This window comes from Empidonax traillii, unplaced genomic scaffold (genome assembly GCF_003031625.1).
Source record: "Empidonax traillii isolate 1590-97213 ecotype Southwest subspecies unplaced genomic scaffold, ASM303162v1 scaffold114:size1751661, whole genome shotgun sequence".
Lineage (NCBI taxonomy): Eukaryota > Metazoa > Chordata > Aves > Passeriformes > Tyrannidae > Empidonax > Empidonax traillii.
The window spans coordinates 1,341,860-1,369,843 of NW_020955307.1; the positions used below are offsets into that span (position 1 = coordinate 1,341,860).

A 27,984-nucleotide genomic window follows, 5' to 3' on the forward strand; every position below is an offset into this window, starting at 1 on the left:
GGGCGGAGCCGGAGCCGGAGCCGGAGCCGAGGCCGCCCCGTCCCCTCGTCCGAGGGGCGGAGAGCGCCCGTCCCGCCAGGTGCGCCCTGGGGGCCCCGCGGGCCATCAGGCGGCCAAATGAGGTGACTGTCCCGCTCTGGTCTGCACTGGGGCGGCCTCACCTCGGATACTGTGTGTGGTTTGGGGCACCACAATATAAGAAAGACATTAAGCCATTAGAGAGTGTCCAAAGGAGGGCCGTGGGGTGAAGGTTCTGGAGGGGAAGCCTTATGGAGAGCAGCTGAGGACATTTGTTCTGTTCAGCCTGGAGAAGAGGAGACTGAGGGGAGACCTCACCGCGGTCTACAACTTCCTCACGAGGGGAAGTGGAGGGGCAAGTACTGATTCCTCACTCTGGTGATCAGGAAATGGCAGGAATATGAGTCAGGGGAGGTTTAGGTTGGATATTAGGATATCACGTTTTTCACCCAAAGGGTGGTTGAGAAGTGGAACAGGTTCCCCAGGGAACTGGTCACAGCACCTAGTCTGACAGTTCAACAAGAATATGGACAATGATGTGATTTTCGGGGTGTCCTGCAGAGGGCCAGGAGTTGGACTCAATGATCCTGATGTGTCCCTTCCAACTCAGTGTATTCTATGATTCTATGAAACTGGGTTAACTGGTTGCCTTCTTTGGGCTGTCTTTCTGGAGGGAATAAAGTGTCAAAATTATTAATAATCATCTCATACCCAAGCTGACCCCTTATCAGGAAAAGAGTGCAGTTCTCCAGATTTTTTCAGGTATTCCACAAACACACAGGATTTACATTTTTAAGGTTTCCCTTCACAACCAAGAGAGACTTACTCTCTTTGTAAATCAGAAAGTTCTCTTTAATCAGCACCTCAACATCACTAAATTATTCAGTTAGAAATACATATATATATATTTAAAATATTTTTGCAGCCTACATTTCCTTTATTTATAAATCTTTACAAAACTGCTTTGCCTTAATATCAACATCACTGTACAGAAGTTTAGGAGAAAGATTGTACAACTCCAACTGATTTTGTATGCTAAGTCACACTGTGACTCTGCAGAGCTGAAAGAACCTACCAATCAGATTTTACAAGGGCCTAGCATGACATTATGTGTCAAATGCATTTCTTATTCAAAAATGTTCGGTAATACAGATAAAGATTTTTGAAAGAACTGTACAAGACAATGAGAAAATGCTTTCTATACCAAGTCTTCACTTTTTTTTCATGTGGATACTAAAAAGAGGTCTGATGTGCCAGTAATAATCACAAAGAGGATTAGCAGGCAGAATGCAGATATCAAATGTGATAGATACACTACTTCCATATTGTGTTGTGCATATAATCATTGTGTATATTCATAGAAAATAAAAGAGTGAGAGCTGATTGAAGAGAACCAGTTTCACAGACCAGACTAGAACACCTCTCTTGGATGTATAAATACTCTGACAAAGCCAAAACACAACAGCAAAATTAAGAAACGAGTCCCAGAAATTATTTTAGATCCTAAATAAGACACACAAAGAACCTAACGCTTTACTCTTTTTTTCTGTCATGCTTTTTGAGAATTCTCATTATCTCAAAGATAATGCTCGTGCTGACAGAGACCTCTGCAAGCATGCACCGGAGGGCAGCAGATCCCAACCTGTGCTGTATCATGAGGTGCTTCAAAAAGGGGAAAAAAAAAGAAACTTTACCCTAAAGTTGGCTGTTTGTTCCGTTGATGGCCATATTTTTCACAGACTATTGTTTCAAAGGCAGATATCATGGGGAAATCCACGCAGTGCTAAATGTTCCGGTCTTCTGCACCACCCCTACTTTAGGCCCATGATACAGATAGCTGAAGGGATGTTGTTAAGATAGTGCTGATTCATCCTCAGGTGACAAAACAAGCACTCTTACCCCGTTAAGTGATGCTCAGTGTTTACCACATCAGCAGAGATAGTAAAGAATAGAGGGGGTTTTAAATCTTGTCTACCCCAACTGGCACTGATATTTCATCTCTTGCAAGACACCTGATATGTGTGACTCCTGCTGGTAAAACAGGATCTTTTGAGCATGTGAGTTCAAAGGATCCACTGCAGTTTAAGTAACACAGCAAAGGCAGTGGTGTCTCTTCTATTAGTTACAATTCTGTAGCATCTGGTGCAAAAGTTTTGGTCTAAATTTAAACTGAAATAATATGAAAAACATACAAGAGGTCCAAATTTTGCAACAATCAAAGTCTGCTGTGATAATGGACCACTATGAAAATTCTAGTTGCTACCTATGCTCAGTGGCAATTTTTCAAGTTCTTCCCTCCAAAATGACAATTTAGGGTTTTCTAACATAATAGCATTTTGTGTTTTGAGCAGGAAAGCCTCAGTTTGTATGTCAGTCAGAAGGAGGCCTATCTCAACAGCGTTAGAGAAATGAGGTGAGCAGTGTGAAGGGCCAAAACTTTGTTTCAAAAATAGCTAGTTTAAAACAATTTTACAAGTTCTGGCACTACAGGGAAAACAGGAACACTGAGCCTAATGGTTAAATACATTGTCTTGTAAATGCAGCATTCAACAGTTTTCATAAAATTTAACTGGTCCTGAATCTCAGGATTCAGCTAAAGCAATGAATTTAGATGTGGTGAGGTATTTGCCTTTTCCGGTTTATCTTTCATACTTAGAGGTAATATTTATTTCTATATTTAAAAAGTACTTTTGCTAGCACCTGGATGAAACTTTTCTGGACTATTTTAAGCATCCCAAGTATCTCATGCTGACTTTCAGTTTATAAGCATCTCTCTCATTTTGTAAGTGTGCAGTAATGCATTTTTAGGCTAATTTCTTTTCATATAATCCAGTGCTGTATTTTTTGTGAAGTAGGAATGGTGGTCAGGAGTTTCTACACTTCAAAACAGTTTAGTGAGGCAGTTCAATTGAAGAGGAGAAAATTACTTGGCAGAACTTAGATGCCCAAGCACACTCATAACAGTCTGTGGAAAATCAGCTGACTTCAGCTCTGTTTTGTCCATCAGAGTTTTCTACCCTAAGCTGCAGTAGATAAGACTCTAATAAGCCTGTATCTTGGTCAAATAAAAGCAGAGATGAAAAACTTAAATCAGCTTACCCTTGGGATATAGCCAATGCTTTCCAAAGTGGTATTATACAAGTCATAGAAATAAAACCTTACACATGGCAGTTCTTTTGACACATATGTGTTGTAATTTCCTTTTTATAGAGATTTAGGGCCCCAAAGATTTTTTTTGTCAACAGGAGAAGACATTTAATTACTGATGGGACATATAAGTCTTTGTCACAGACTTGTTTACCCACAAGAAATAGACAAAAGCCTTTTTTTCTGATCACAAAAGCAACTGGACAGCAGATGAGAGAATCTCTTTGCTCACAATTCCTCTTCTTAGTATCTTCCTCTGTTCCTTTTCTCCCTCAGAACTGCACAGCTATGCTTTTCCAGTCCTGCTTTTCAAGCAAAAGCACAGAAAGACATGCTGATGTCTGCAGCAGTTCAGTGTCCAGTCCTGTACTCATGCATGTAGTAGGTTAGAGAGGACATCCACACACCTCTTAGTCATGGAAAACTTGGAGTCTCTCAGTGGCAGGGACCATCCTTACCCCCAGCCCATATTGCCATGCTGCTACTCCACAGTTTGCTGTACTGTGGCTCCAAGCCCTGTTTAAGAAAAAGAGTAATAATTTTGTCTTTTGCAATTCTTTATTAAAGATATGTTCTAAGAAATTAGTGAGCCATCTTCAATAGAATCTATTATAACACAGATGAAGAAATACAGCACAAGTATCTTGCAAGCCTAACTTTGTTCCTAAAGGCTGAGTCCAGCCAGCATCTGGATCGGGGAAGAGGATGTGGCTATCTGACTGCTCCCACACTGCATGACTAACGCTGGATTGCATAAGGAGAGTCTGAGAAGCTGGAAATACTTCAGTGAGAATTTCCTATATTACTCACAGTATGGAGTATTAAACAAATGCATAAGACTTTTCAGTCATTTGGGGTGAGCTGTATGACTCATGTCTAACTACATTTTTTTATAATTAAACATTCCAAATATGTGCCAAGGAACTCCCCATAACAGGCTGTGCTGTTACCATTTATTTTGATTCTCATTCAAAAATAATGAGTTTTTCTTTTTTTGCCTGCTAGGCTGCACTGTAACAATTTGCTTATCAGATAGTAGCTACTGTACATGCTTGGCACTATTTTTAAAAAGGCATCATAGCAAATTAATGTGATACTGGAGTTCAGATTATACTAGTTTTATTGCCTCTAAAGATCTAATCTTAGCGGGTGCTGAGAGCACTCCAATTTTAAATGACCTCATATATTTTTGTATATCTAAAGAAAATGTCTAACTGCAGAGTGAGGCAGGTGTTGGATAACTCTAGCATTTCTTGGCAATACCCATAAACAAATTAATATTCATTTATTTGGATATTATTCAAACTGTCAGTGCTGATTTTAAGTTGCATCTATGTATCCTTGACTTTGTAAAATTATACATTTTTATGTTGTGAAGGTTTGTGGACAAAATTAGCTTTTTTCTCCCGGTGGAGTCACGCCATTGACAATGAAAGAGAGTATGACAATGGAAGTATTTTCTGATAGATTCCAGAGGTGCGTTCCTTGTATTTGAATTTGAGTAGAGATACTTTGGTATAACAGAGCTTTGTCTTATTTTTCCATGTTCTCTAGAAAACAGAAGGCAAAGATGTAGCAAAACAAGAAGGCTTGAGATGTAGCAGAGATATTATTATGGGTTCTTCAAGTTACCAGAAAGTGATTCTGTGACATCTTTTCTGGCAGGGGCTACAAATAATACAGAACTGATGTTTACACTTTCTGGAGGGATATTTAGAATAATTTTTTTTCAGGTAAATCACTGGCCAACCTCAAAATACATATTAGGAAAGAAGACTGAAGAGAATGAGAGAAGAAGGTCCAGAATGAATGTCTGCTAAAAGACAAATAACTTGCCCTTGATCTTTTGATCTAGCATCTCCCACAAGGATCTGGGTCTGCAAGGTGCAGAGCAGATACTGCTTTTTTGTAAGAGCATGTTAAATGGGAAAGAACTGATACTGACTGATCCCAAATTGGGTGTTTCAAAGCGATGCAGAAAGAATACCCGTAACCGAAAGGGTTTAAACTGATCCTGTTAGTTTGGGCAGCACCAAACTGGGGAAAACATCACACATAAACCAGACTGCAGTTCTGAGGGAGCAGAAACTTCTGGTAAAACTTTAGCTGGGGACTATAATCAGCAATAAGGGGAAATTGGAAGGGAGTGACTCTCTTGGGCTGTCAGCTCAAACCAGGGCTGCACGTCTGCAGCCTTGCAAGTAAAGCAACAGTGATTACATAAAACCACACAGCATGTAGTTCCCTACTGGAAGACTTCTGAGTTCCAGCAAGCATAAAGTTGTCTCCAGACAAGTGCTAAGTTGACTAGAAATCCAGGACTTTGCAAGAGTGCTGGTGTAAAATTCTTTCACTTCTGTGCAAGTTGAGTGAAACGTAAAAAATAGGATAGCATAAGTGAAGGAAAGGCCTAGGACAGTTGAGAGAAACCAGCATCTGCACAAGAATGTGCTGAACTGTATTGCATGAGTTTTCTGCAGAAAATTATGTGATATAGAATTTCAAGTGCTGGATTCTTAATTGCTTTTTTATGACTTTTATTTGCAATACTAGAACTGTACAGTGGAGTCAAAGCATTTGTGAACAATAGGAGTGAATGGTATTGGAATCCCAAAGCACTAATTTATTTTTTTTATTATTTGTCAGTAGCATTCTAGCAGACACACATCAATTATTAGTAATGCAGTATTAAGTGTCAAATGTGAGCTGATAATGCCTGTAGGGCTTCTAGAGCCAACAAGTATTTATTTTGTGTTGAAAGCTCTTGGAAGACAAATACTCATTTTCAGTTGCTCTGTCTACTTGGATTCCACCTTATAAGATCTCTTGAAAACTCTCAAGCATCCTTTACAATTAGTCAACAAGATATAAGGATCACCAGGAGGCAGAATGCAATACCATCAAAATTAAACAGAGAGTAGTCCTTATTCTTCAGCATTTAAAAACCAGGCAATGACTGGAAACAACCATCTTAAAAAAGCATTGCCTATGCCACATTATGCTGCTGGTTTTTGTTTCCCTCTTGTTGTTACTCAGGATATCTTCTTGATCCTGACATTCTGGTTTCTTTATTCAAACCTTTTATTTCCTCTCCAAAATTTTTGAAAACTTTTTTTTTCATGTGAAATATTTCTCATCTGCTATTTTCTAACTAGACCTTCTGTATGCTTACCAGAGACTTTGTTTTGAACATAGATCAAGAGCCACCTACTGCATAATCACCTGTTTCTGCCTTCTACTGAAGGTTTATTCCGGTTTATCTCAGCATGGCTTTCAGCACTCTTACCTGTTCTGCCTTTCAACATGGAGTACCTCCTCGATCCAAACTTTTGACAGTTTTTCTGTGGAACAGAAAAACTCTGTCCCTCTGTCTGCCTTTTCAAAGTAAGTTTCGCTGATGGTAAAAGTATCAGTTTAGGATTATATCTGTATTTTCTACTCCCCTTCTTCTAACTTCAGCTTATTTGTCATCTTCCTTTGTTTTGAAGTCCACCAAAAGCCTTTATTCAGCAGAGTATGTGAACAGAATCTTTGTTCAGCAAAATGCTTTATTATGTTTTTCAGTCATGTCTGTACAAGAGAATTAGGAGCACGTGTAGTACTGCACTGGGACCAGTTACCATCCTTGTGAAGGGCAAGAATTAAGCACCACCATTACTACTGGCAGTTTGGAATAGATGGCCAGGTAGGAAGTGTAGCATTCAATTAAAATCCACTGTTGCACTATTCTTGGCTTCCATAAGTCAAAAAAACTGCAGCCAATTTTTCTTCAAAAATATTAATCTTTTTTTCTGTGATGTCCTATATTCACACTCTACAAAGAAATGCCTGCTGATCTCTTTCTAAATACTTTTCTAATTTCATCTGGTATAAAGCTGTCAGGATTTTGGAGTGAATATGAAATATCAGACTGTAAGAATCTCAGTTTTAGCATTATCTGTGACTTTGAGATACTCCTATCTTGATCAGGAACGAAATTGATATTTCTGTCCAGTTGATACTGGATTCAACTTTTATACTACCATATTCATTTGATAAATTAGTTAGACCTTTGCTAGTTTCGTACTGTCCAACGCACTGTGGGAGGAGCAGGGGTCTTCTCGGAGTTTGGGGCAGAGGATGTGTGCAGCTCCCTGCAGGGCAGGCAGAGCTGTGACTGCCCACAGAGCCGGCAGAGGGAAGTGTTGTTCTAAAATACCCATCCCTGCAGGAAGTGCCTTTGTTGGTATCTGCAAGCCACATTATTGCACCGGGAAATCAGTGATCTGGAGCGTATGTAACATGTGATTTTTAAACTCCCAGTAGAAGACAAAGAAGCTTTAGCAAATGCCAAAAAGAGCGAGTGAGATAATGATCTGGATGTGCCAGGGATTGAAATTAAATTATACGGAGAACTATGAAGCTTATATGTTTTTTATTCTCTTTAGGAGAATAAATGGTAGTATGGAATTTTAGAGGTTAAAGAGATGTGATTTGCTGGTTCATGCTTCAGCTAACTATGAAGCTGTAGCCTTTCAAATCAAAAGATGGAATCTTGAGAAACAGACAGTCAGAAAAGCACTTGGTGATCACAAGGCAACTGGCTCAGCTTCAGACACTGCTGCCAGTGTGATTGCCAATCAAGATGCTGTTGCTCCTGCAACTCCAAGTACTGCTGGAGGGTTAAAAGACAAGTACAATATCATCTCTCTGATATTAAAAAGAATTTTCAATAGAAAATATTTTAAAGTGAAATTTTTACTATATTACCCTCTTAAATATACAGCTCTCTGTTATACAGCTTTTTGTTTCTTATTACATAAGATTTCCTCAAACTGTACAAGTGAAGGGGTTGAAGCACATGCCCTGGACACCCATTAGTCACACTGAACACAACATTTGAAGCTGGGGGGGTGGGGGGGTGGTTTATATATATATATATATATATATATATATATATATATATATATATATATATATACAAATATATATGTAAACATGAATATATTTATATTCAATATATATAATTCAATACTTTAAAAAATAATGCTGGATTTGTAACATCTAAATATTAACTTAAAAAATATCAGAGGTTTGAAAGGAAATTCTCTCTGGATTGTCAAACTGTTGTGTTTTTTTCATATCTTATAAATGGCTGTCAGAAACAAATAGAAAGGGTGTTAGAGCTTGAAGAACATTTTCCAGATAATGTTGCTTGAGAAAAACTGGAAGAAATTCATCCTAAAATAATTGGCACTAAGCTAACCCTAAAGAAGAACACGATCTGTTAGGTGTACAGTCAGGGGCTGCACTGCTAAAACAGCATTGTTTTTGAGTAGGTGGTTAACAAAATATTTCCTTTGCTGAGACACCATTGCTCAGGGATTGGTGGGGCGTGACTGATGAGTTGAGTCCTCTCCTTGTGCTTCCCCAGGAGCTACTCAGTGTCAGAGTAGAGAAAAGGCAAACGTACATAATTGTGTTGCAGTCTTTTGTTCAAGTAATTATGAACCTTATGATCATTAACTTCAGTGTTCTGGCTTAATTCAATACTTTCATTTTTAGCACAAACAGTTCTTGGTTTTACAATTTAGTTAAACATTAATTTGTCTTCCTAGCATATTACTGACAAAATGAAAATGTGGCAGGTTCTGGAGACAGACTTTTCATTTTTTAGTTAGTAGAAAGCAAGATTATAGAATGAGATGTACTTTTATTTATTTTGATCACAGATAGGGGAAATAGTCTCAGCAAAATGCATTAAATAATTCCTCAGGGAACCCCTAACAGAGCAGAAAATTTGTCTCCATGATGGAAATTGAGATACAGACAGCTAAGGAAGAGGCAGGTCATGAGACAAAGGGGAATTGGTCTCCTGGGAAGAGGCTGGCCTGCTCTCTGCTGTTTACCAAACCTCACCAAAGAGTCTTGAAAAGGTAATTGCAGACAATGCCACGATGCTGACATCTTTGTGGTGACAATAGTGGCTTCTTTGAGGTTACATTACTATCAGAGTACATCACTTTAAGCAGAAACTATCAGCCTAAAATAAATACATTCTCTGCTAGGCTACCACTGTGACTGCAAGCTAGGAAAACAAATGGCTTTTTTTTTTTTTTTTTTCAGCACACGTTTGCACTAGTATTTTTACATGTTTGGACTAACAAGTGAGCTTCACTTTTGTTTTAATTAGTTTCATTTTTGGCTCAACTGTAATACTCGTGCTTCTATGAAAGTATGCTATATTTTAATGGATCTTTTAAGTTGAAAGTAATACCAGTAGCTAAATGTGTACTGAATATAATTTCATAATGGTTAACTTTTGTAAAATTTAGTGTCTGAGCTGTTTAGAATGAAGGAAGTTTTTGTTCAGCTGTGAAGAACAAGATTTTGGTGTTTTTTGGAGAAAAAGCAATATTTTGAAAATAGCCCCTTTTTCTGTGAAATTGATGACTGGGCAGAGAACAAACATTATCATAGCAGGGCGAGTGTAAGAAGTGTAATTAGAATGTATAACTGTAGAGTTTTGACTAGGTCCTTGCAAGTGGAGTTAATAATAATGAAAATATGTCAGGACAATTACTTGAGTAGATTGAGCTGTTTGCACGACTAAGAGGAGGCAGACAGAGTCCATTTGTCCCAGTTCTTTGCAGAAATCTAGGCAGGTATCAAAATTTTCCTTCAGGCTTTCATGCCTTTACCCAGCAGAATCGGCCTCTTCGGACATCTGGAGGAGGGAGCTAGACTGTGGGCTGGAGAAAACGGAGATGAAGTAGGAAAGTCAAATGAGTCTGCAATTGAGTTTGGGGTGTTTTTTAACATTGTGTTTATTTGTGAAATTTATTATATTTCTACCAGGTTTTCAGTGGAACTGAAGAGCCGTAGAAGGGTCTTGCAGTACGGACTTTTGTCCGCTGCTGTCAGAAAGGGTGGTGGGTACAGCGTGTCCCTGGCCCCAGTGACGAGGCTCCCACTGCGGCAGGGCAGGTGCAGCGGCGATGCCCCGGCGGGGTGCGGCTCGTACCGAATGTACCCGCTCCGTCACGCCCCCAACACCCCCAGCCCCGCTTCCCACGGCAGAACCAGCTCCGTTCCTTCCGCCCGCACCCAGCTGAGGCCCTCTGGGGGGGGGTTAAATCGCCTCTTTGCAAATGTCCCATTCTCTATTTTTGTTTTCTAACGGCTGGCGGTAACTGCTTTCTCGCTTCCTCCACCTCCTCCCGCTATCCAGCGGCCAGAGCTGTTAAAATGCCGGCACCGGGGGGGCGGCTGCTGCTGCCTGCGGGTCGGCACGGCCGGCGCCCCGCACCCGGAGCCCTCAGCCGGGCGGGCACACCGGGAGCTCCCCGCAGGGCGATCAGGTGAGGTATCTCTTTAGGGCCGGGCAGGGTCGGGTCGGGTCCGGGCGCAGCGCTTTGTCCGCCGCGGCTCCCCCGCCCCGCGGCCCGGCCGGGCCGGGCGGGCGCGGCCCATTGGCTGCGCGGCCGGTAACGTGACGCGCGCGGCGGGCGGGGCCGCGCCCCAGACGCGCCGGTTGGAGCCGGTGCCTCGCGCTGCGCCGGCGGCTGCCGCGCGGACCGAGCGAGCGGAGCGGGCGGTGCGGGAGGGCCCGTCCCACCGGCACCACCGGCACGGCCGGGCCGGACGGGCAGCGGCGGCTGCACCGGCAGCGGCAGCGGCAGCGGCGGCGGCAGGTAAGGGAGGGGCGGCCGCAGCTGACAGGTGCCCCGCGCCCCCGGCGTGGGAGGGACGGAAGGAGGGGGAGCAGCGCGGAGCGGCGCTTTCGGAGCGCGGCTCGCGGCTGGCTCTCGCCGCCCCCCGGTTTTCCTGGGGCTGCCTCTCCGCCGGGGGAGCAGGATGGCGCTGCCGTCCCGTGGGGCGCCCGGCGCTGCCCGTCCCGGTGAGCCTGCGCGGCGGCCGCCCCTTCCCCCGGCCGCGGAGCCGCTCACCTGCCGCGGGGCTGCCGGGCCGGGGGGCGCGGAGCGGGGCTGTGCCCGCCCCGGGACCGCGGGCGGGGCTCGGCACAAAACCGTTCTCCGGTTTGCGTAACCGGTGTCTGCGTGTCCTCGGGTGACCCGGGCGCTACAGGTCGCCCGGGGCCGCCTCCCTCCGCCCCGGGATGGCCCCGCAGCTGCCACCCTTCGGCCTCGGGTGTGGCGGCGGCACCTGCCCTGGGCACAGGGGCAGGCGGGTGCCAAGTCCCAGCCTCCCCGGAAGGGAGAGAAGAGTTAAACTCAGTGTTGAGGCCTGACAGTTCTGCGTGTTGAACAAGAAACCATCCTCTTCGTTGTTCTCTTCCTTTCCTCTGTCTGGCCAATGCATTTCTCGTGCTCAGGAAGTCAGTGATCTTGTAGCAGCCCTTGCTTCCACTTGCACCCTGACTGAGTTATTCTGGGGACACCTGGCTTGCTTTGGGCCCATCTGTGAAACTGAGGCGCCTTCCTGGCTCCGGTTCAGAATTTGTCCATGGTGAATGCTGCAATGGACCAGTTCTGTAGGATTGATTAATGGGGACTTCCCTAAAGCTAATTTTATATTAAGAATGTAATTAATCATGTGATTAATCACATGATTAATCAAACTGTTTGAATTGGTCTCTAGTGTGGTCGTTTAAAAGTGTACCTTTGAGGTAGTCCTAGAATACGCTAGGAGCTATGTGGTCACTTGTGGTTTCAAGTATTTAAGCTGTATGTTCTGCTGACTCCCAGCTTTCCTTGTCTGTTTTCTGAAGGGATAAATAAGGTAAGGCATCAGTTATTTCTAGCGTCTCAGAATTTTTTCTTGTGTACCTTCCCAGCAGGAAGGGCAACACTATTGATCTGTCTTGTTAAACTTTCAATAGGGAGGTGAGGGCAAAGCTCATGAGGTTTAGGTAGTGAAATCTTAGAGTACTTGGAGAACTTAAGTATTGTCTAACTATATTATGTGTGTTTTCTTTACTCTGTGTAGCTCAGCTGACTGTGTATGGAATAGAAGAGTTATCCTGAGTGACTTTTTTTCTTCAGTATCTGCGGGGCTGAGCAGAGCAAAGGACGTGAAATTAAATGAGAGTGGAAAGGAGAATGACTGTAGTACAGAAGCAGTAGTTAGTATATGTAGAGGTTTTTTTAGGGTTTTCCCCAGTGTTTAAAGCATTCTGTTGCAACTAGATAACAAAATGTTTATCTCAGAGTTTCACATTAGCATATGTTATTACATTCTACTGAATTTTACATTAGCATAATGTAACTGACTTTCGGCTTCAGTTGGATTTATGTAACTTCCAGAAATTTGCAGTATTAACATGCTTGTTCCCTTGCTCTTTTGAGGGGAGCAAGTTGCTGGTCTGACTTGTATTTTTCTTCCTTTTTCAGGAAAACAGGATTTTCAGGGGGAGAAAAATTGCTTATTGTTTATAGCAAGTTACCAATTCAGCTGCTGTTCGAAGTTAATGAAAGCATGTTGAATAGTTTTTAGAGAGGGACCAACAGTGCTAAAGAAACATCCATCAGCATTTTAGGATTGTAAAATGAACTGTCAAATAATTGTTTTTCTAAGGGGTTTCTGAAGAGTGGTGGAGGGGGAAATCTTATGTTCCTTTAGCTGCTGCTGTGCCTGATCTGCCTGATGTGCTACAGGTAGCAAAAAGAGACTGTGGTACTAGTAATACTATTTCAGCTTACAATACCTACTGCTAAAGCCTTAAAGCTTTACTCAGCTAGGATTAGAAATGGATGTTTCATGTGACTAAGGGGATAAGGTGTGGTTTGTATGTCTCTGTGCTGCCTATCTGAGTGTTTCACACTGCTGTCTGTGTTCTGTGTGCTAACCTGTGGGCTGTATTTATCCTTTCCGTAGGCATCCTTAGAACAGCTGTTCAGCTGCTGCCTTGCAAATACTGTTATTCTGCCAGTTGTTCTTGCAGTTACTCTTCCTAAAGATAAGTTAGCAGTCTATGCTGTGGTTATGAAGCTATTTGGTTCAGATACCATGGCTAGCCATGTAGAAGAACAAGGAATGTAAAGTAGAAATAATATTCTAATGTTTAAATATACTGTCTTTTTAATGTTTAAGTGGTATAGGTTACGTAATTCCAGTTAGTTTTACCAGACTTGGTTAGCGGGTTTCATTTTATTGTAGTTATGCTTGGGTTTGGGGATTCTTTTCCCCAAGTGGTTCTTAGTGGGCTACAAACAAATTCTGGGTTTAATTTCTAACTAGTTGAAATCACATTGTAATTCAATATTGAACTAAAGTGTCATAACACTTATGAATAGTTTCCCCAGATATCTGATTTAAACTTACTAATATGAAAGGGCTGTACTTTAGGGAAGGCAGATGATGCAGCTCTCAATAAAGCTGTTACAAATGCAGTTGGACCTATAGTGCTGACATACCCTCTTTTGGTGTACACCCAAGAGAATTCTAGGAATTTTCAACAATCAGAAGCGAATTGTGGAGAAAACTTGTAATGGAGTATCTTTAATGCTCATCAGTGCCATTCTGTTTCCAAACAATGTATTTATACACCCTGAAATAAATTATATGAGTGCATTTCCATCATAAGGGCTTAGCTTCTAAGTATGTTCCAATATTGTAAACTGGAATGCAGTTTATTCTACTGAAATTGAGAATTTAGATGACTGTGAGAAACTGAAGGACTGACAGTGCCACTAAGGGGGCCAGTGATACCAATAAGAATATGGTAGTAACACAATCTGTTTGCTGCTAATTGTTACAAACACTTTGTTTCTTTGGGAGATAATAGTTTGTGATTTTAGTTTAATGGAAGCAACGTTTCAGTTTTGTGACACAACAGCTATAAATCTATGGTCATTTAGTTTACTCAGGCTTAATTAAAGTGACATTGATTTTAGAGCTCTTATTTCAACCCCCCGAAAATGTAACCCCTTATTTCCCAGACATTATTGGCTTAGTTTTGGAGGAAAATATCACTAATCTGTGGGAATTCAGGTTGTGAAATATTCATTTCACCATTTTTTGGCAGCTAAAGTTCATTTGCATGCAAATATAAAGGTCTACTGATCTGAAATTTAAGAATTGCACATTTAGATTTTAATGCTAAAATCTTTGTCCTTTAAACTAATTTTTCTATCTGAATCAAAACAATCTTGATGTGCATTTGTTGTGTAATCCAAAATATTTGAAGAAGGGAGGGAATTTGAAAATTTTTAACTAAAAACTGTCTGTTTCTAGGCTGTGTTTAAATTATTTACAAGATAAGCTATCATTTCAAACCCATGCCAATGCAAGTGTGAAAATGATTATTGCTTTGCCAGTGCCTTTGCAGTACAGGAAAACTGTTTTCCAAGTAAATACTTTTTATTAATCAGTAACGTTGTTTAAATACTAACTGTGGTGATGCTGACTAGGAAAGCACCAAAATATTGCTTAATTGAAGTGAGATGGGATATGTCAGTACTCAAGTGCTTTACTGAACAGGAGTTAAAAGCAGTGTCTGCTTTGCTTCAAAGTATTATTTGGTTTCTTACAAGTATGGGGTTAGAGGTTTTTTACTTCAAAGTTCTTAATTGATTCAGTTGATGATAAAACCTCGAGTCTTGTTTTTGAAGTTATTAAACTTGGCTTCATACCAAAAAGTGTTTCTTGTGGTACTGCTATCTGAAAAACCTTACCCGCTGTTCGGTCTCCTCAGAGAGTCTACTCAAAAAAGGAAGTTCTGTGCAGCAGAGGGCTGGTGCACAGCTTACTTGGTCTTGATGGAAGTGCTCAGGGTGAACATAGGTCCTAAACTAACTTCGTGTTTGTTCAGGAGACAAAGAAGGATTACTGTGGATTTACTGTAGAATTCAAGTCTGATCACTTGTTTGCGGTTCTGAAACTTAGCGTTGTCCCGAGAGATGCTTCTGATAAGCACAGCACTGCTTTTGGCTCTCCTGATCCCATGGGGATGTGCAGCTCTCGAACTGTGGAGTTGTGTTTAGGTGTTGGTATGTAATTTGTACATAGCTAGTGCACAGTATATGCAATGTGAATTTTGTCTTTCAGTCCTTTCATATTATTAACTGTCAAATCCAAACTCCCCTGAAATGGAAATGAACTAGGGTTTTATCAGTCTTCCAGCAGTGTGCAAGCTGGCTGCATAATCACCTCAACCTCTTAAGTATCTTCCTATTCATATTATTCTGCATTACATATTTATTAACTGGACAAAGCAACCAGATACCTCTTCTTTTCTTTCCTTTGTTCAGTACGGCCTGTTATCTGTCTCCTTTTCTGTGAACTGCTTGTAACTTTTGTGAAATTACCAGCTTTGTTTTAGCTGATATAGTATGGAGTCAGTCTGGAAGTTGTTTGGTTTTTTTTTTTCTGTAACCTAGATTCAATCTCTTACACTCCACTTGTTTAGAAAACTATTTAATTTATCAGTGGAATGCACCTACTTGGTCTGGCTAGCTCTGTTTAATTTTTACAAGTTGAGCACCAGATTTTTGAAAGGAAGAAAAGAAAGCTGTGAATTTGTAACCGGACTTCTTTGTTTCTGTAAATACGTATGAGGTTTTTGTTTATATGTTTGTTGGATCTGTCATACCATGAGCCTGTCTGGGAAAATGTTGATGAATTAAATACATTACTATGAATTAAGTACATTACATCACAAATCCATTAGCATTTCATTTATAAAAAGGTAGGCTTGTCTACAAGGAGATAACTGATAAGTGCTTTGAATGTGCTTGGCTTTGACATTATTTGTACAAAGGTTCTTTTGTACTGCTTGGGTGCTGATTCTGCTTGTGTCCTTTTTTTGAGACTTACACTGACTTTCTGTTGCATTAATTGTATACTTCATTATGGACTGTCTAATGCCAAGGTTAAAAATACAATTCTTTAGGCTCTTAGAATCACAGAATGATTGGGGTTGAAGGGACCTCTGAACATCACTGGCTCTGATCCCTGCTAAGGGAGCTTCACCTAGAGCAGGTTGCACAGTGTATAGATACTTTGGAGTAGCAGGAATACACACCCCTCTCCTCGGTCTTATTTAATACTGAAGATTTTGTTTACTTGAAAGTGTTACAGAGCCAAAAAAATAGAAAAGGGGGCTGACAGAGAAGATAGTGCTTTACTTTACATACTAACTTCTTTGTGTTGAAAATGAGTGAGATGCGATCAGACTGTGTGATGTTGCATAATGGGTATGTGGGACTTACTCTTTGTTTCAGGTTGTGGACCCCTGTTATTACTTCATGGGAAGTTCAGAACCAACCTTCTGGAAGAAAATCTGTGTGGTTTGTTTTGCACCGAAAGGTGCTGGTCCATGATAATCTCAGTAAGAAAGGTACTCGGACACTGTACGGTATAATTAGAAATGGTTTTTATTGGGTTTGACACTATAAAGAAGGAGAATAGTATAGATAATCTAACATCTGTTTATACTGGGAACACAGATTGTGTATCATCAATTGAGCCTTTAATCCTTGTGCTGCACATTGTGCAGACTCTGTCTGTGGACAGGGTTACCCCTGTTTGATTAATCAAGCTATTATAGAATTTTCTTACAAGAAAACAACTTTTGTGCATCATTTCTGCTGTTAACTAGGAAAGACATTCACAGGAGAACTTCTTGCAGTAATTCTGGGTACCAAGTGGGAGTTTACCTGCAGACTCCTTATGATCTGGCCAAGTTAATCCTGTGGATAAAAGATCTGCACAGCAGAGTTTTGAGCATGTTAACTGCCCAGAGTGGATCACTAACACCTCCATGTGCCATGGTCTTCCAGTCAGAACCACTACAATTCGTTATACTTTTTTCTTTTTAAAACCTTATGGAACTCTTTCCAATAACAAATTATTAATGAGGTTTGCTGTGTTTCTTTAGGAATTGCCAAGGAGACTCATGATAGAGCTATTTTTTAGTGGGCAATACCAATGTGGAGTTTTGACAGTCTTCTTATGATTTCCTTTTTGAAGTGGCATATGTGAAATGTACAACTGCTTGAAGAAATGTAAATTAATGGAGCAAATAGAAAGAGTGCTAGAGTTTCCAATGAGAACACAAATAAGTTCAATTATTCATCAAATGTTAGGATGAAACTAGACATGTCTCGATTGTATGACCAATACAAAGCACTCTCTTCTAAACAGGTGCTTGTGTTGATGTTTATTGTAGTCAGTATTTTAGATGCTGAGGTTATTAAGTTAAAATGGTTTTTTTTAAATGCATTTTTGAGTTTGAAAACTGTACAGCTTTAGTGTCTCAGTACTAATTATTGCTTACTAGAAATGCTCAGATTTGATTTAGAATCTGAATTCTGCTTGGTTTGGGGATCTGAGAAAGCACCGTGGCTATAAATGGAGTGATACATTCTGGGCAAGTAGAAGGCTTGCTCTAAAAGATCAGTCACGTCGATGCAATTACATGCAAAACAAAGCTGGTCTACCTTTCATTTTACTGTAGTTTTTTTTACCATTAGATGGCTTACCTGTTTAGTTGTGAAACATACTTGTTCAGAAGCTTACTTTTGTACCTGCTTGTCAGTTTTTCTACATTTTGGTTCGCAGAGTTTTTCTGTAAACTGTTTGTCTCACCTACTGTCTATTTGGTTGTAAACTTCAGTTTAACCTGAATCTTTTTCTTGCTAGTACAGGCCTTTCTAGGAGCATAGGTTGTGACCTATTTTGGCTACAACACAAACCTCAGAACCTTGGACTTAACTTGAGGAGAGGGCTGGAGAAAGTGCTTTTTCTAGTCTAAGTATTTACATATGAATTTGTATTTAAAATTGCTCTGCAGGATAGACTATTATTAAATAAAAAGCACATTTAACATAACTTTTGAATACATATCTTATAATGCAACTTCATGACAGAGGTAAATCTTCAAAATAGTTGACTTGTTTTTTCCCTCCCATCTGCTATTGAGAGTTAAACTCAGGTAACTTCATGCACTTGGGCTGACCCAACTGATATGATTCGTTATCATGTTGCCTACAGGTATGTAATTTTAGCCACCTAAACTGGAATGTTTGAAGGTGATCCATCTCCCCAGTTAGTGTTTGACCAGGGACATACTTTACAGCCAAAGTTTACCTCTTCACTGGACTTCCTTGAGTAGAGAAAAGGCTCAATACTTGGCTATCAATGATATTTAGTGAGAAATAAACTTAATATGGCTTAAGAAAGACAATGTTTTTTTCTGGAGTGCTGCAGGCACAGGATGGAAATGCATAATGTAATGTATCTAATCTTGCACAGTGAGATGTGAAGAGTAAATCCTGTGCTTTTAAAGCAAATCAAATTGGAGTAAAGCATATTTTCAATTATATTGCAGAATAAAGTATTTTTTCTTGCATGAAGTGTACCAGAGAGAGAAAGGAAGTAATAAAATAAAGATGTGTACTCCGAGTTTACATGAAGCTGACTTTAAGTTGGGGGTTTTTTTTGCCTAAGGCCTTTTGTATTGAACCTGGGAATGTTCAAGCTTTTAGGTAGTTGAGGAAAATGAAATATAGTTGCCATGTTGGACTCCTATTTTTCTCAGCTTGATGAAGGCATGGTAGTGGTAGGGATGGGTGGTAGTTGCTTGATTTTGCCAGATTTTTTATCCTTGTGTGTGCCCTGCAGTTAGCTCTGAAGCAGTAGCAGAAGCCTGGTAAAGTAAAAATGTAAGTGTAGCCTAACCTAATAAATTTTAAACTATGTTTACAACTTTTTCCCCAGAAGTTATTTGGCTATATAGTCTTATGTAAGCTTCTCCAGAGAGCAAGGGCTGCTTCTTAAACAGCATCAAACTTTGCTATTACTGTTCTACACCTTATGTTCCTGTCTTGAGAGCAGGAGTGTTTAAGAAAGGCAAGGTCTCTACTCAGTCCAGGTACAGGTAGTTGAGATTGTCTGTAGTTGTAATTACAGTCTCTGAGTATTTGGAAGGACTTTAGGTCTTGATTATTTGAGAGGTTGATATGGCAAACTTGTAATAGTGTTAGTGCAGTTGTGAACATCTGGTGCTTGAGGAATATGCTGCTTAATATAGAATGTGGGAATGTCTTTGGGCTTATTTTAAATGCAAAAGGATAATCACTTATACATGTTTAATTATCACCTGTGACCTTCTTCAGAAGGAACTGGAAAGAAGCTTTCTCTAATCTTGTTTGTATGTTCCGCATTCAGTGGAATACGGATTCAAAACCACAATCCCCATCAAAAAGGTCCTACAACTGAATCTGCCTGTGCACACAGGTGACCGAAGTACAGATTCTGAAAAACCATCTATCAAATGCAGTGTTTGAACTGAGTAGTCTACTGCTTAAAAAAGGGAGAGGCAGTCACCTGAATGCTTCTGCTAAAACAAGTATGAGGGTGTCATTCTTTATGAAGTTCAGACTTGCACCAGAACTCTTGCAGTACCTGGCTGTTCGTTTTTAGAGAATGCTTGAGAAAGGAAACAGTAGCATGCCAATAGAAGCGGAAGGCTTTGCCAGGAAAGATCTGTGTTGGGTAATGAGTGTGTGTATGAGTAGACTTTGTTAATTTTTTTTTCTTTGGGAATTTTCACGAGGGCATATTTGCAAGTGGAGGCTCAGGCTGTGCATGTGAAACCATCAGCAGGTACCGGGCATCCCATAGGGGAGTCTCAAAGCTGCCTGTGAAGCAAAACTGATTGTGTGTTTAGTTTATTATTGAAGGTAATTTTGGAAACTAGCTGGAAGCTAAGTTGGTACTGTAGTTCAGGAATCACGTTTGATGGAAAATTGATAGAACAGACACATTTGCAAAAAATGTCAGCATCTCCTTATAATGAAGTTGAGAAGCAACTACTTGAGTCTAAGTGGCTAAACACTTGGTGGCTGTGTTTCTGTGAGAGGGGAGAAAAGCAAGGAATACCTGTCAGGGTATGTTTTAGTTGTATAAATCTATTTTGATTAAATTAGTGTGTCAGAAACACCAGTTGAATGCCATTTGGGGAGGACAAGCAAGGCAGATACCTTACTGCAGAGCCATCCCTAACTAAATGTGCCTAAAATTATGTAAGCAATGACAACATGACAGAAATGCAATGTTAAGTAATCTTTTGGTAGCTAGGGATGGTGGTGGGTGTTTGATGCTTATAGATAGTGTTTTTCAAAATAACAACCTTTTATTCACATTCTGTGTGTGTTTCTATTGACCAGATTTAATAACTCTTGAAGTAACTAAAAATTGCCTAGATATTAGTGATCTTTATTACTTTATTTTTCTGGTCTGTGTCTTTAGTAGCCTGTAGTAACTCTCCTGAAGTCACCAATTTGCCTGGGGCTAAACTTCACTCTCTCATCTTCTAAGGAAGATTGCCAATTGAATTAGGCCATTTTGAAAAGCTTTTATGGCTTTGATATGGGTTGAAAGCTGCTGGAGATGAGGTTTATCAAACCCATAACAGTTCAGCATTATTCCATTTGATTAGTCACTCTTGGCATACAGACAGGATTTGAAAGAAAAACATCTTGAGCAAAATTATCATTAATAATTCACATGTTTACATTACACTTGCATGTACTTTTACTCCTCCAGTGGGAAGCTTTATTTCATATATATAGAATTGTAGTGGATACACATGCTTCATTGGAAGGCTTCAAAAGGTAGCCATTCACTAGACCAGAGTTCAAGTATTTAAATACTTAGCATTGAGACACTTGCTTTTTGCTAGAAAGTCTTGTCAAACCACAGCAAGAATGTAGTCTTTTTTCTGGCGTCTGTGATAGGCACTAACAGCGTTCCAGTGCAAGGCGTAGAAGTGACAAAGAAAGCATTTCATAGAAACAGACCTCACAAAGTCACACGGGTCAGTCTCACTTTGAGTTCTCAATCTCTATAAAAACAAACTTTTTTTTTTTTTAGCTTTTTGTCATTGCTTGAAGAAGCTGTAGTGGGTGATGCATGTTCTCAAGTACACCAATATGCTTTTCACAGAAGTGGCTTCAGTTTTGTTTTCTGTTTTCATTTCTGTAAGTTTTAGGGAAAATACTTTATCAAAGAGTTTTATTGTACTCTGAATTCTGTCCTTTATACTGAATAGGTATGCCCTATTCCCCAAGAATGCTCCAATAAGTATTTAATTATATAAAACATGTTGAAACATTACTATATGCTCAAGTCCCTGATGAGGTTTACATGATTTTCAGGAATAGTTCCCATCCTCATGCAGTTTAGATCTCTCATACTTTTTTAAGCCAGTTCAGTGATAATTTTGACTTTTCAAATGTTTTTTGTTGTTGGAGTCCAAATATTTCACAATTTGATGACAGTTTATTTTCTCTCCAGGAGTGTATTGAAACCATCCAGTCCTTCTTCAGCTGCTTTCCCTTGAGTGGGCCTGGTAAGTTTTTACATTCTATTAAAAGCAGCTTTGTCGATGCGAGAAGAGTTATTTTCAGTCATCCTTCCCCTTTCAAATGTGGATGTAGAGTAAGAAGAAGGTTCTACCTTAGTTCAGCTGTTGTTTGACTTTTTACAACAATTTGTCAGCTCTGTTTGGAGTTGAAATGTACAGTACTAACTTTTTATGACCATGAGCTGTCAGGTGTGCCCAGGTAGCCAAGAAGGGCAATGGCATCCTGGGCTGTATCAGGAATACTGTGTCCAGCAGGACCAGGCAGTGATTGTCCCTGTGCTCAGCGCTGGTGAGGCTGCAAATCCTGTGTCCAGTTCTGGTCCCTTCACAACAAGGAAGGCATTGAGGTGCTGGAGCATGTCCAGAGAAGGGCAGCGGAGCTGGGGAAGGGTCTGGAGCACAAGACTTAGAGAAGCAGCTGAGGAAGCTGGGGGGCTCAGCCTGGAGAAGAGGGGGCTCAGGGGGGACCTTATCACTCTCTACAACTCCCTGAAAGGAGGTTGTAGTGAAGTGGGGGTCAGTCTCCCAAGTAACAAGTTCGTAGTTATTTGGGAAAAAATAATTACTTCCCAGTTGAAATAGGGCTAACTGTGGGCAGTTTCCCTGGAGGGAGCCGGGGGGGCGTTGTATTGATGTGACTGCAAAACTTTGACTTCACAGTCTGCATGACTACATATGAGTATGTACTGTTCCATTTTATGTAGCAGTGCAGAGTTAATGGATCCACAACGAGGCAGCAGTTCTAATGAAAGCTGAAATGTTTGCTCTTTATTTAGGTTAAGCCACTAAAAATAAGTATGTTAAATGTTTTCTCCATCCAGAATGAAGACAAATGTAAAGATGGCATGTCCAAGGAATTTTAAAAGGTGTAGACCTCCTGACTGAGCAGTGCTGTGTAAATTATTCTCTTTAATTAGTAAAGTAAGTATGAATCAAACCTGTGCTTCTTGGGGTTAAATGTGCCATTTTTATATATAGGTTACAGTATTGAACAATAATAAATTGTTCTAGCTTTGTTTTTGTTCTGTTAATATGCTTAATTCTCTTGATGGGAGAAGATGAGGAATTATATATATAAGAATATGTAATGCAAAATATATTTTTTGTAGAAATTTTATGTATTTTTTTAAATTGGTTAGAATTATTTAATCTGGTAGAAAATTTTGGATTACAAGGGTCATTATGTTAATGTATCACCCTGATTTTGGAATTCCTCGTAAATAAGAAATCACTTCTGTTATTTAAGTTTAGGACGGTGGTGAAGGACTGCGAGTAATATATCAGCCACTTCTTTAACTTATACCTGCTTCTACTTGAACAGTACCTAAACGTTTTCCCAAAATGTATTTTCTCCTTACCTCTGATGCTAGTTTCACTGTTTAAGTTTTTGTATTCCTTACCTTTCCTTAAAATAAATCCATAAGAGGATGGTTAGAGTCAGGTGCCAGGAGTTCTTGGATCCTTTTGCTATACTCTGGAGATGAGGCCAAATGTTACACATATTTAAAACTTTGAAAACAATAATAAGCTTAAGGTATTTATTCTCTGACAATGTCTTTTCTTTTTTTCCCCTCTACCAGCTGCTGTTCTCTCACAGGTGAAAGTCATGATCACGCTAACAGAACTCAAATGCTTAGCAGATGCCCAGTCATCCTACCACATACTAAAACCATGGTGGGATGTCTTCTGGTATTACCTCACCATGATAATGCTGCTACTTGCTGTGCTCGCTGGGGCCCTCCAGCTTACTCAAACCAGAGTATTATGTTGTCTTCCTTGCAAGCTAGAATTTGACAATCACTGTGCTGTGCCTTGGGATTTAGTGAAAGCCAACCTTAACATGTCGGCTAGCTCTTCAGCCCCGATAGTCATCCCGCTTAAAATCCAGAACTATCTCCATCGGCAGCAGTATTCCTATATCGATGCAGTATGTTATGAGAGAGAGCTTCACTGGTTTGCCAAATTTTTCCCATACCTAGTGCTTTTGCATACCTTTATTTTTGCAGCTTGCAGTAATTTCTGGCTTTACTATCCTAGTACAAGTTCCAGGCTTGAGCACTTTGTAGCCGTTCTTCAGAAGTGCTTTGATTCTCCATGGACAACACGTGCCCTCTCAGAAACAGTTGCAGAGCATTCTGCGAGGAAGTTGCCAACAGCCAAATCCAAAACGGTGATTTCATCACCTGCGTGTTCAGGAGACATAGGGGCCAGCAGACAGTCCCTACCATACTCACAACCTGGCTTGGAAACAACTGGAAGAGAAAATTCAAGTGTTCTTGACAAAAAAGAAGGGGAACAAGCTAAAGCTATATTTGAAAAAGTGAAGAAATTCAGAGTACATGCCGAAGAAAAGGATGTCGTATATACAGTGTATATGAAACAGATTATAGTGAAAGTCTTTGTAGTTATCATAATAATAATTTATGTCCCCTACTATTTATCATTTATTACACTTGAAATTGATTGTGTAGTTAACGTTCAAGCCTTTACAGGCTACAAAAGGTACCAGTGTGTTTATTCGCTAGCAGAAATTTTTAAAGTTCTGGCTTCATTTTATGTTGTTTTAGTGATCTTCTATGGATTAACTTGTACTTACAGTTTGTGGTGGATGTTAAGAAGTTCACTTAAGCAATATTCTTTTGAGAAGCTGAGAGAGAAAAGTAATTACACTGATATACCTGATGTGAAGAATGACTTTGCATTTATTCTCCACTTGGCAGATCAGTATGATCCTCTTTATTCCCAACGATTCTCAATATTCCTGTCTGATTTGAGTGAAAATGAACTCAAACAGATAAATCTTAACAATGAATGGTCAGTGGAAAAACTGAAAAATAAACTAGTAAAAAATTCCCAAGACAAGACTGAACTTCACCTTTTCATGTTAAACGGTCTTCCAGACAGTGTCTTCGAACTGACAGAAATAGAAGTCCTAAGCCTGGAACTTATTCCTGAAGCCAAACTTCCTTCAGCTGTGAGTCAGCTTGTCAATCTCAAAGAACTCAATGTTTATCATTCATCACTAATGATGGATTATCCAGCAGTCAGCTTTTTAGAGGAAAATCTGAAAACACTGCGCTTGAAATCTAGCGAGATGGGAAGAATTCCGTTTTGGGTCTTTCATCTGAAAAACCTACAAGAACTGTGCTTAACAGGATATTTCATGCTAGATCATCACAACTCCGTATACAATGAAGGCTTTCAGGGGCTAAAAAATCTGAAATCAATTCACTTAAAAAACAACCTGTCCCGTATACCTCAAGTGGTTACAGATCTTCTGCCTTCTCTACAACACTTGTGTATCAACAATGAGGGAAATAAACTGATAGTGCTAAATAATCTGAAGAAGCTGGTAAACCTGAGAACCTTGGAATTAATCTGCTGTGATTTAGAACGCATTCCCCATTCCATTTTTACACTAAACAATTTGCATGAAATTGACTTAAAAGAAAATAATCTCAGAACAGTGGAAGAAATAATTAGTTTTCAACATCTTAAGAACCTTTCTTGCTTAAAATTGTGGCACAACAGTATTTCATATGTCCCAGTGCAGATTGGCGCATTATCAAACCTGGAACAATTGTATCTAAATTATAATAATATTAAAAATGTTCCATTGCAGCTATTTCTTTGTAAAAAATTACACTATTTGGATCTTAGCTATAATAAGCTAACCTCCATCCCTGAAGAAATCGCTTTTCTGACCAATCTGCAATACTTGGCTTTGACAAAGAACCACGTAAGTAGAACTTTGAATTACTACTAAAAAATACCCAACCCAAAAGTTACCTGCTATTTCTTCTGGAACAGCCACTGGCTCAAAATGATTTTGTGGTTATTCGTGATTAAAGTAAACTCAGAAATCTAAAAAAAGGGGTAATGCTTGTTTAATTACTAAAACTTCAGTATCAGCAAAGCTCACGTAATACTGAATAAGTACTATCCTGGTCTGCGAGGGCTTTGCTCCAGAGACTGTGTAGGTTAGTGTGGCTGCAGAAACGTATCTTCCCTTTCTCTGCAGCTGTCTATCCCATGTAGTATTTTAATGGAAGTGAACAGTGGTAAATGTGAAACTGAAAGATGGAGTGAATCAATAGCTAGTTGATGAGCAGCTCAGCTGTCTGATTGGGAAGAGGGAAATAATTATGGTTGGTAACCTTATCAACAGTGCTAAACTGTCTGGCTCATTAGTGTGGGGCTCAGGCTTGTAACTTCAGACTTCTTTTGAGGTTTATAATTGTTTTTGCTGGTGAGGTTGAGTTTGGAAATTATGTGTTAGTAGTGCGGACCAGGACTCTGCACTGCAGATAACTGCTTGTACAGGTTTCACGACACAGGAGCTGCTACTGTCTCTCCACAGTCTGTGTTTGTCCTTTACTGAATGATCCTTAGGAGACAGTAGCCTCTTTATCTCCCCTGCCACCTGTACTCTTTGCATGCACGTATGTGCATGCACACATGTATGTGCTTCCCCTTCCATGCTTGTCTCGACTTCTGCCAGTAGCTTTGTTAACAGAACAGGTACAATAAAACCACTGTAGTGCCCTCAAGCACTTGATCACATAATGACAGAAGCATTACAGTCTTCTTTTTTTTTCATCCTTTCATAAACTAAGAGGACTTTTTTACCCTAAAAATAAAAATGGGAGAGGTCAAAACATGCAGCTGCACATAGGCTAACAACTTCTAATGTACTTTATTTTTATTCTTCTCTTTCCTTTTTCTAGATTGAAATGCTACCTGATGGATTATTTCAATGCAAAAAGCTGCAATTTCTTCTTCTGGGAAATAACAGTCTGATGAATTTGTCCCCTTTTGTGGGTCAGCTACCGAATCTTGTTCAATTAGAGCTCATTGGAAACTATCTTGAATCACTTCCTGCTGAACTGGAAGAATGTCAGTTCTTAAAGCGAAATAGTCTAATCGTAGAAGAAAGGTTGTTAAAAACACTTCCACCTCGTGTAAGAGAGCGTTTGCAGACATGCTCAGATAAGTCCTAAGTTTAAAATGAAACTGCATCATTGCATTCTACAAGTTTTTTGCTTAATATCTCTCTAAACACCTGTATAGGTAGAGAGAAACAAAGGAGAGAGAACAATTTACAAATTAGTCTTAAATGTGTTGAACTGAATTGATTGTATTGGAAAAGAAAAAATTATTTAGATTCAAACAAAAAAATGCAGGCTTTTACAGGTAAATATGTTAAAAAAAATTGAAAAATAAATTGTTGGTTAGGTTCTACTGATTGGAATAATTCAGTTAAATGCTTAAGGTACTATTGAAATGGAAGAGTTGATTGCCTGGCTATAATGATAATGTACATACTTTTTTCCTATGAGAATTTTTTCTGTTGATAGTGATGATTTTAAACAGTTTCATCTCCTGCCATATGAGGTCTAAAGACTGTCTGGAATTAGTTTCTAAATATGAACTCTTCACTAACTTAGAATGTAATAAATTAAGAGTTTAAACTATTTGAGCAGTTTAATTGCATGGGGTATACTGAAAGTAATTTTGCAACATAATTTTTAAAGCTTTTGACAAGTACTAAGCATTAATCTGATAATTGTGGAAGATGCCATTTGAATCTTGCTTTTAAATACCTAGGACCAGTTTCAGCATTTTATCTTAAAAATAGTAAGTAAAAAATAAGTTGTTGCCTAGGAATCAGAAGAATCTGAAATAACAGTTGTACTGATGTACCGGACAACCAGTCTTACATTACTGATCTTCAGAGACAATGACGGCGAACAGAACACGATGTAGTTGCAAAGTTGTCTTCTGTATGTTGTGAGCATCCCAGGTGTTAGTGTGGTGTATGTTGCTGATTAATATTTTTGTAACTTTTCATTACCGACTGCCTCAGTGCCGCTTCTCCTTAGACAGTTAGTGGGGAGAGGATGAAGGAGGTTTGTATTAGAAACAGAAAGGGACAGAAAGACAAAGTTAAAGCAAACTAAATAATCACACAGCTTGTAAGCACTTGGGAGGAAAAGACAGGAAACATTATAAGCTGTGCCTCTCCTAGGGATGTAATAATTTCATAAATTACAGTGGTGGGATAAATTCTTATGCCATCCTTAATACGTGCAAAACTGGATGGAAATAAAATGGTTCCTGACTTCATTCTTCTGCTGTGCGCTGTTTTATTGTATTTGAAGTCTTAATTCTCGTGATGTTTATCATGTTCACTATAAACGTAAGTTATACCCCTGGGGGGAAAAAAATAACATGCTCTCCAAAAATGTATTTGAAAACTTTGTTTGTTGAAGACTTTAAAATAATACAAAATCTCAATTATGGGTTAAACAGATGATGCAATCTGTGCTTTTAATGACTTTGTGTTCATGAGTGTGCTAACTATGCATTCCAGTTTGTAATAACAAATCATCACAGATAAAACCAGTTTTACTACTAGACTGTTTTTAGTCATCTCTTTCTCCCATTCCACTGCCAGTTTTGTGGAGTGTAAGGTTTATTTTGAATGAAAATCCCCCAAACAAGCCTGA

At 39.6% G+C, this 27,984-nt stretch overlaps 1 protein-coding gene across 1 annotated transcript; it reads left to right on the plus strand.

Annotated features, from left to right (window-relative positions):
* Positions 1 to 21,405: 21,405 nt before the first annotated feature.
* LRRC8B (leucine rich repeat containing 8 VRAC subunit B) lies at positions 21,406 to 27,693 on the plus strand. Its single transcript, XM_027882909.1, has 4 exons — positions 21,406 to 21,460; positions 22,297 to 22,396; positions 23,056 to 25,214; positions 26,203 to 27,693. Exons 3-4 carry the CDS (start codon positions 23,082 to 23,084, stop codon positions 26,473 to 26,475), a joined length of 2,406 nt encoding a protein of 801 aa, XP_027738710.1. The 5' UTR covers positions 21,406 to 21,460; positions 22,297 to 22,396; positions 23,056 to 23,081; the 3' UTR covers positions 26,476 to 27,693.
* The last annotated feature ends 291 nt before the right edge of the window (positions 27,694 to 27,984 follow it).

Coding starts and splice junctions, on each gene's coding strand:
- LRRC8B (XM_027882909.1), top strand. CDS start 23,082: ATGATCACGCTAACAGAACTCAAATGCTTAGCAGATGCCCAGTCATCC. Junction 25,215..26,202: donor TGGCTTTGACAAAGAACCAC/GTAAGTAGAACT, acceptor TCCTTTTTCTAG/ATTGAAATGCTACCTGATGG.